The sequence below is a fragment of the Heloderma suspectum genome, chromosome 1 (assembly GCF_057233095.1).
Source record: "Heloderma suspectum isolate Gila_16-S chromosome 1, 16-S_ref, whole genome shotgun sequence".
Lineage (NCBI taxonomy): Eukaryota > Metazoa > Chordata > Lepidosauria > Squamata > Helodermatidae > Heloderma > Heloderma suspectum.
In genome coordinates, this window is record NC_139458.1 from 120,797,124 (window position 1) to 120,805,774 (window position 8,651).

General features: G+C 46.1%; 1 protein-coding gene across 1 annotated transcript; it reads left to right on the plus strand.

Moving 5' to 3' along the window:
• The first annotated feature begins 1,212 nt into the window (after nt 1-1,212).
• MYOD1 (myogenic differentiation 1) lies at nt 1,213-8,401 on the plus strand. The gene is made up of 3 exons (XM_084855042.1): nt 1,213-2,961; nt 6,826-6,904; nt 7,448-8,401. Exons 1-3 carry the CDS (start codon nt 2,416-2,418, stop codon nt 7,705-7,707), a joined length of 885 nt encoding a protein of 294 aa, XP_084711168.1. The 5' UTR covers nt 1,213-2,415; the 3' UTR covers nt 7,708-8,401.
• Nucleotides 8,402-8,651: the final 250 nt, after the last annotated feature.

Consider the following 8,651-nt stretch of genomic DNA (forward strand, 5'->3'; position numbering starts at 1 on the left):
CATATTACGTTTGGAAATCCTTCCTCTGATGCACATTCGTTGGTTGGCTGAACATTAACCCCCTCCCCCCATGTAGACAAAGAAACCGAACGAGCCCTCCCGCGGGCTCCAGCCAGTTTGTTTTCAATGTTTGTCCCTGCCTTCAGGGCTCGATGGCGGCGTCCCACAAATCCGTTATATCGAAATGTTTGGAACGAACGTGTAATAGGACTAAAGTTCTGACTTTTAGTACTACTCGATCGGCTTCAAGCCTGCGTTCATGGACTTGTAAGTCGGGCTCCCCCCAATTTCTAGCGCTGAAGAAGTTTTCTTTTAAAAAAACGAACAAGAGTCGGCTAAGCCACCCGTCCCCAACCTGGCGCCCTCCAGATGTGTGCGAATACAACCCACAGTATCCCCCAGCCAGCATAGGGAAGGCTGGAGTAAGCCATGGAAGCAAAGTAATAGAGGCGCTCTCCGTTCCGGTAGAGAGAGAAAGAGAAAGACGTGAAAAATTGGCGTTGTGAGGGCGGGGAGACAACGTCCTTCAGATATATTAGAAATTATCTGAAGATACTTATTAATGTTGTTGTTATTATATTATTATTATTATTATTATTACCATTTAACACACACAGCGCTTTCAAAGCCCTGAGTGTTGTTCGTCCAGAAAGATAGCAGAGTAAACGATCTCCCATAAGGTAAAGCTATTAACTGGAAAGGTTTAGAACTAGAACGCTTTCATCTCTCTTTAAAGAGCTGCTCTTTCTAATCCGGAGTGGGAGGGATAAACTGTTCATTTGACCCAATCCTTCCTCAAATTATTCACAGGAGATCAAATCGAGGGGGAAAACATTATTATTATTATTATTATTATTATTATTATTATTACTATTTAGGCACAATCAAGGCAAAAGGGGTCAAGCGCTATATGGAGTCCCGTTGATTTGTCGTTTAAACACTTGTTTTGATTTCCCCACTGAATTAAAAGAGTTCAATTGCGGCGGGATTGTGTTTATTCAAGAGGGAGAGAGAGAGAAAGGACACCTGTCCCTTAAATCGTTACTTCCCTTCAGTCCTCCTAAAGCAGGATTTAAAAATGGGTGGGAATCGGGAACGCAGTTTGAGAGGAAAACGGATCACTACGAGTTAAGTAGATAAAGGCAGATACGTATTTTTAAAAACATATCCTTAGTATCCGATATTACAAACTAGTTCAGACACGATCATCCCAAAACTCGTTTATTTTTTTAATGGACAAGGTGAAACAGAACGAAGTAATTCCAGAAATGCGATTGCTTCGATGGGAAAGTCTACCAGAGGTTCCTTCCAAATGGGGGGGGGGGAGGGCAGGGGGATGTTACATACACATTTAGAGAAGGGTAAAATATTCCCTGAAAAAGGCTTCACGAAGTGCTCAATTTAGCCACACATAATTTTAATGATGCCCCCCAAAATATAATTACGATCTCTCTCTTTAAAAATGAGTAAATTGGCTTTCACCTTCTTTCGCTATACACTTGTAAATTACACAATGAAATTTCTTGAAAGGAAAACTAGTTGATGAATTGTGGAGATAGGATACAACCTCGGACGCAGCCAAAAAAAGAAAAGACCCCGATTAGACTCGCAAACATCTCTTGTTACAGATCTGCGTTTATTCCTTTCTCAAATCATGCAAGCAGTCCGACAAAACCTAACAGCGGCACTTTGAAAACGAATTAAAACAAGGGCGCGATCCCTTCCAGACCACACTGTGAGTAAGGGTGGGATTCGGAACGCTCACGCAGAAAATAAGTACACCCGCTCAAGATGACTCCCCACCCGCACCCCCCGTCCCCGCTGGAGCGACGCTGATTCTCCGGCTGCCGTTTGACATTTGGGCGAACGTGCCTCCAACTTTTGCCGGACGGGGTCTTCAGCTGCCATCCAATCAAGAGGGCGCTTTCCAATTCTCCCTCCCCTCCCCCCCCCCGCCTGCGAGACCCCCAGCGACTGGCTCTGCGAGGCCAAGGGGGATAGGCCGGCAGGTGGAGCAGAGGTGGCCGTGGAGGAATGCCCACCCTCCCGTCTGGGATAAATACAGCCTCGAGGCGAGCGCCGGGGATGGCATCGTTTTCTCCACGGCAGGCTGAGCTGGGCAAGGGGGAGAGGGGGACAAAGCAGCCGCCCAAGTGAATGAAGCCCCCCGCCGCCGTAGGCGACAGTGTCTCTCCCCGTCTCTGCTTCGTGATCGCCGCTCTCTCTGTGGAAAGACGTGCCCTGGCATTTTGCTTCGCTGGAGGGAGAGACCGACGGTTCCCAAGGGCCCAAGGCTGTAACTGAAGCCCCGCTGCCCGGCTGCGCGTAAAGCCAGGCGCCGATCGCGGCGGCGGGAAGACAAGGCAAGGCGGCCACCGCGCTCCCGGTCCATTCTTCGCCGTTCGCTGCTCCCCCATGGACGTGCTGGGCCACATGGAGATCGCCGACGGCTCGCTCTGCTCCTTCTCGGCCGCCGACGACTTCTACGACGACCCCTGCTTCAACACGTCGGACATGCACTTCTTCGAGGACCTGGACCCGCGGCTGGTGCACGTGGGCGGCCTGCTCAAGGCCGACGAGCACGGCCACCACCACCACAGCCACGAGGACGAGCACATCCGGGCGCCCAGCGGGCACCACCAGGCCGGCCGCTGCCTGCTGTGGGCCTGCAAGGCCTGCAAGCGGAAGACCACCAACGCCGACCGCCGCAAGGCGGCCACCATGCGCGAGCGGCGGCGGCTCAGCAAGGTCAACGAGGCCTTCGAGACGCTCAAGCGCTGCACCTCCACCAACCCCAACCAGCGCCTGCCCAAAGTCGAGATCCTGCGCAACGCCATCCGCTACATCGAGAGCCTCCAGGCGCTGCTGCGCGAGCAAGAGGACTCCTACTACCCGGTGCTGGAGCACTACAGCGGCGACTCGGACGCCTCCAGCCCCCGCTCCAACTGCTCCGACGGCATGGTGAGTCTGAGGGTCGGCCCAAACGCAGCAGAGCGCGTGGGTCGGGTCGGGGCCACCCACCCGGGATGTTTGGGACCAGGGCGCGCCCCAGGATAAATAGCGCCTTGGGCGAGGAGTGCCTTTGGTGCCCCCCCCCCCCGCAGTCAGTTTTGCAGGGCCACCCAGAGGATTTATGGGGCCTGGTCCAGGTGCGAGGTCCGTCGAGGACGACATTGCTCAGAACCTTGATCTGTCAGCCGCTGTGCTACGCTTTGCACAAGCCAAAGTTCGAAAAGCCACATTCCGAGCGGTGGCAGTGCACCATACAACACAGCAGAACCATCACAGGCTTTACTTATAACATTTTTTGTTCTGTAGCAGTTCCTATCTTGTGGTAAGCATTCTTATTTTAGAATATCCATTATTTTTATCTTTAAAAATAATCAAGGCAAGTTATAAATAAAAAAAAGGTATCCAGCTGACCTCTTCCAGATAACGGCTTTATTTTATTGTTATTGATATAGTACTTATAGTGTTTTCAGTATTTGAAGTGCTCGGTAACATTGCCCCAAAGTAAAGCTGTGTTCCACTGCTTTTTACCTAGTGCAAACGACATCAAAGTGGAAATTGAAAAAGAAACACTTTTAAGCTAATTGAAGGAAGATCATTTTTGTTTAGTACCCAGTTAGTATCCAAACTAGCTGTAGAATCTTGAAAGAAAGGTTACAGACACTTGTTTTTTTTGCCACTGTAGCTCACTGCAGACAGTACTTCCAGAAAATAGCCGCTCAGCTTAGCATCCTCCACAGCTTGGCCACCGGTAAGGCTGGGCCTGTCCGGTAAGGCTGGGCCTGTTTGGAACCTATTCAAAGACTGTTGGGGTAGGAGGTCCGCCACCTTGTTTCTGATCTGGTCCCTGTGCCTTTAGCATCTGCATGAGTGGCAGACAAGCGACAGGTCCAGTTTCCCCTTCCATCTGTAGTGTGTGATGGTAAACCGCATGTCTCATGAATGCCTGCCAGTCATGTATGCGCTAAGGGTCCAGCAGGACTCCTGTGAAAGAAGATGGCAGTTCTAAAATTTGGGATGGGATTTCCCTCTGAGCCCAGATCTATGGAAGGAAAGTGGGAAGCCTCTCTGAGCCTTTAGACCAACTAAGCGCCAGCCAGAATCTTTTTCCAGTGTCAGGAGGACTGAGCCCACTGATGTGTGAAGTCACAAGTCATACCCATGAGATGAGTGCTCTTCGCTCTCTGAGTCATCACAGTCCCCTGTTGGAATGGGGACTTAAAGATCAGAGGGCCTCACTTCCTAGCAGGCTTCATCCCTGGCACTGCTTTTTTCAAGGAGTTTAAGGCTGCAATTCTGTCTGCATATTTTTCTGGGAGTAAGTGCCATTGAACATCAAGGGTTTTATTTATGAGTAAACATGCATAGGATTGCGCAGTGAATGCTGTTTTAGCACCGTCAGCAAAGAGAAGGTGTGTTTTCAATGCTCTGATTCCCCGGAGAGAGGACTGTTCTCTTTTTATCCTTGTGCCAAGGAGAACCGAGCATGCTTCTTTCTGTTGCCTCAGCTCTGGCTCTGGGGCAGTCTTAGTCTATCCCCAGGAGAGAGGGACAACCCATCTCCTGAAACTTAGTCATCGGGAGGTCTCTCTGGTGCTCTGGGAAAGAGGGAGTCTTCTTCTGCCCAATATAGGAGATTTCTTCTCTGTCTCCTGGGGTGTGGGCGGGGGAGGGGAGAGAGAAAGGAATCCCCCACTATTCCCTCAATGGGTATATACAAAAAGGGAGCATCTCATTGTTCTCCTATTAGTCTTCTCCTATTAGTTGGGTAGGTGGTTCCAGATGGCCAGAGGAATGAAAGCATTTTTCCACTCAGCTAAAATGGAACTAGTTCAGCTGCATCCTTACTTAGGAAAAAAAAGCCCCATTGAACTCAGTGGGATTTAATTCTGTGTAAACATGCATAGGATCAAGCTACCAAAACTGCCACATTTATTTCTTTAGGCAATTTAGCTCACACATCACCATACAGTGAAAAGAATAAAACAATTAAAAAATTAAAAACCAAGAATTAAACACAGGAACAGCAACATCCATGCAGTCAACTGGCCAAACCCTAAACTGCAGTACCATAACTATCGCTCTATCATTTTGCTGCTGTTGCTGAGTAAGATGGGTGCCCTTCTGAAATACAGCTCCCTCTGTCCTGTCAAGGTAAAGTGCTTTTGTAAAGTGAGAGGACTTGATCCCTGGGAGAAGAAATGGAAATCACAGGAGGACTATGCCTGAATTGACTATGCCCTTTAGCTCAGCTCAGGCATAGTCCTCCTATGATTTCCTGATACTTGGAAGGGAGATAATTATCTCCTTATGAAATCTAATCATTGGGAAAGTTGAACTGGACTTTTGGGCGTTTGCCTGTCCAAATCCTTATATTCCTCTGTTGCACAGCAGTAAATCTGATTTACAGAGAAGTAAAGATGGATTTTTAAGACAATGGATGTTAGCTAATATTACACCCTGATCACTTTCACCCCCTCCCCGCAGGAATGGGGGAGTCCAAAGTGGATAGACTATATCGGTGCATACCCGGAAGAGATAACCTTCTTTAGAGGGTGCTCATTAAAATATGTTGGTACACAGCCATTGTGGAAAAATGTTTTTTACAGTTCAACCGATATATGTCTACTCAGAGGTAAGCCCCATTTCGTTCAAGTGGGGCTTAATCTCAGGTAAGTGTGTGGACTCTATAGAATTGCAGCCTTAGGTAAGTAAGTCCTATGGAACTCTGTGGGGCTCATTTCTGAGTAGACACATAGAAGATTGCACTCTGCATAACATATTTGGGTCTATGATGGAGTTGATACACTGTAGCAAGATATTCAGGGATGGGCTATACCTAGCAGTAACAACCAGCACGGAGGGCCGTATCTTGGATTGGATTGTGTCTGTGGTGGTAAAGCCTCATGTCAAACTGTGGATGCATTCACTGGGGGAAGAAAGAGCCAAAATAGGTGGTGCTCACATGCATTGGTGACAGACAGCATGCATTAGGGACAGAGGCTGGGACAGAGACATGGCAGAATGGGAGATTTTCTCCCAGTCCACTGCTTAGGACTGGGAGCAGAGGAGGATTGTGTACACTGGAATTCAGTACCCCAAAATTGGTTGCAGGCCTCTAGTTTCATTGTATTCCATTCTTCGACAAATGCCTGGAGTACAAGCTTCTTCCTTTTTTAATACAAGTATGCTGAAGTGACTAGAGTGTTGGGTTTGGGTATTACTCAATCATTATGTTCACTAAATGGCTTTAATCCAATGCTGCACTAGTGGAAATCCGCTAGTTTGATGGGACTTTCTTCCCTTCCCCTTTGCAGCCCTCTGTGCTACCTGCAAACCTCCTCTGGGGGGTTCCCAGCCCTCTGGAGCAGGCTTTGAGGCTGTGGGTGGGCTATGGGGGAATTCTTCCCCTCCCAGTTGTGCTGACAGAAGCAGTTCCATCAGTGGAAGAACAGCATTTATCCCACCCCATAACAGTTGTTGAGTTTTCTGTCAAATACAGTAAAGAGTAAATGCGTGTTAATTACAAAGAATTAGGACCATTTTAGGACCATTGTAGAAGAGTGTGAGGCATTGTGCTATATTTTGATGGGCTGGATATCAACAAAGATGTTAAAGGATCACAGCACCTTTGAAGTGACCCAGCTCCCCTTGATAATTAAAAGCCACAGGGTTATGCTTGTGTGTCTTGCAGCCAGCACATAAAGTGCTAATGACAGGTGTGCACACTTAAGCACCCATGTACACACGTGCACACCTGGTTGTCCTGATCATGTTTCTGATCTAATGTCTTGGACTGTTGGGTTTTGTTTCCAGCTGGATTACGGTGGGCCCCCTTGCAGTTCCCGTAGAAGGAACAGTTATGACAACAACTACTATACAGAAACACTAACTGGTAAGTATTTGCCTTAGAAGAAAGAACAAATTATTCTAGATTAAGATCTCTGAACACAGCATACACACACTTACATGCATTGTTCACATTATCCATATGGAGGCTTTTTGAACCTAGTATTTCATATTAGGTTCATAATACATTTCATAATAATATTTTGTAAAAATTATATATTTTATTTTGATGCATGCATGCAACTATACACTCTGGTTTTACTGTTAAACCATTATCAAAATTAGTAACTGGCCCAACTCATCAACGTGGCTTTAAATTATAAAATGATTTGGCCGTGTTTTTTTTGCTTTCCAAGGCCTCTGTGCAGCTATTATTAATAGCTTATTTGGCATTAATTTCCAGTGAATTGCCTCTCATATGAGACCAGTTTATAAAGCCTGCAATCCAGTAGACACTTATCTGTGAATAAGTCCCGTTGAACTCATGGGACTTACTCCCTGTTAGAAGGGGGCAGGTGTTGGGGGTCCTATGAAAAAACAGCTTCTTCTCGGTATTGACTCTTAGATTCACTGATCTCCTTGTCCTTAGATTCAAAGCAAGGGAAGAGTTCAGTTGTTTCCAGCCTAGATTGCTTATCAAGCATTGTGGAGAGGATTTCGACAGACAGCACGGCTTGCTCCACCCTGCCCACAGTTGAAAGTGGAACCGAGGGGAGCCCCTGCTCACTCCACGAAGGGGCAAACCTGAGTGACACTGGAGCCCAAATCTCCTCCCCAGCTAGCTGCACTCAGCTCCCTCAGGACACTGCCAGCAACAGCACCAGCAATCCCATTTACCAGGTGCTATAAAGCCACAGCAGACACAAACTGCAGTATCGAGAATGCTCCAAGCTAACCAGCAAATAATACTTAAATCTCCCTTCCAAAGACTGAGAAAGACAATACTTTGGGATTATTGTTGTTGTTTTTCACCAGTTTTTAAATGTATCTAATAATTCCTTTCAAATTGTATTACTTCAAAATACACTTATTTATTGGTTATAAACAAAAGCTATTTAATTTGTATATAGAGGAAATTTAGAATCGTGTACCATGAAATGGCCAATGTTTAATCTTTGCTTTCAGAGGAAAGGGGGGACCTTACTCTGGAATGTCTTCTCAGATCCTGTAAGAAATAAATGCTTTTGGCAGTCCTGCACACTGGCTGATAAGCTCCCTCTGATTTCAGTATAATTAAGCAGCTGAAGTGTTCAGGGGTGTTCAGAGCTGCAGTATTTCTTAGCAATTCCCCTCACACAGAGACATCCACATATATGCAGAAAAGGTTGTGGACCATTTTTAACACAAATACTTATTTTGTATACTTGTAAATAAGAGTTGCTTTGCAAAAAAAGAAGAAAAAAGATTCCATCGAAACAACAACAAAGAATTTACGTATTTAATGTTGCTTGGTTTGTCGTGCCAAACTTTAACTTTATATATTTATACAATGTGGATGCTGAGAATGTTTTCAACAGTATTCTAAATAAAGATCCTTATTTATAAAAATCTTGGGAGTTATTTGCCTTTGGCTAGGGATTTCATTGTTGCTTTCAGTACAATGTCGGCAAATAATTTTTTTCCTAATTTTTTAAGTTGCATATTGTTAAGTTCCTATGAATTTCATGACTGCATTCCTACACAGCCAAAACACAGGTGGGAAAAAAGGCATAGTGCATATTCCAATGTTTTTATTACAGTCAATCAGAACATTCTGATTAACTGTAGAACATTCATGCTGTGGGTTTGAGTTG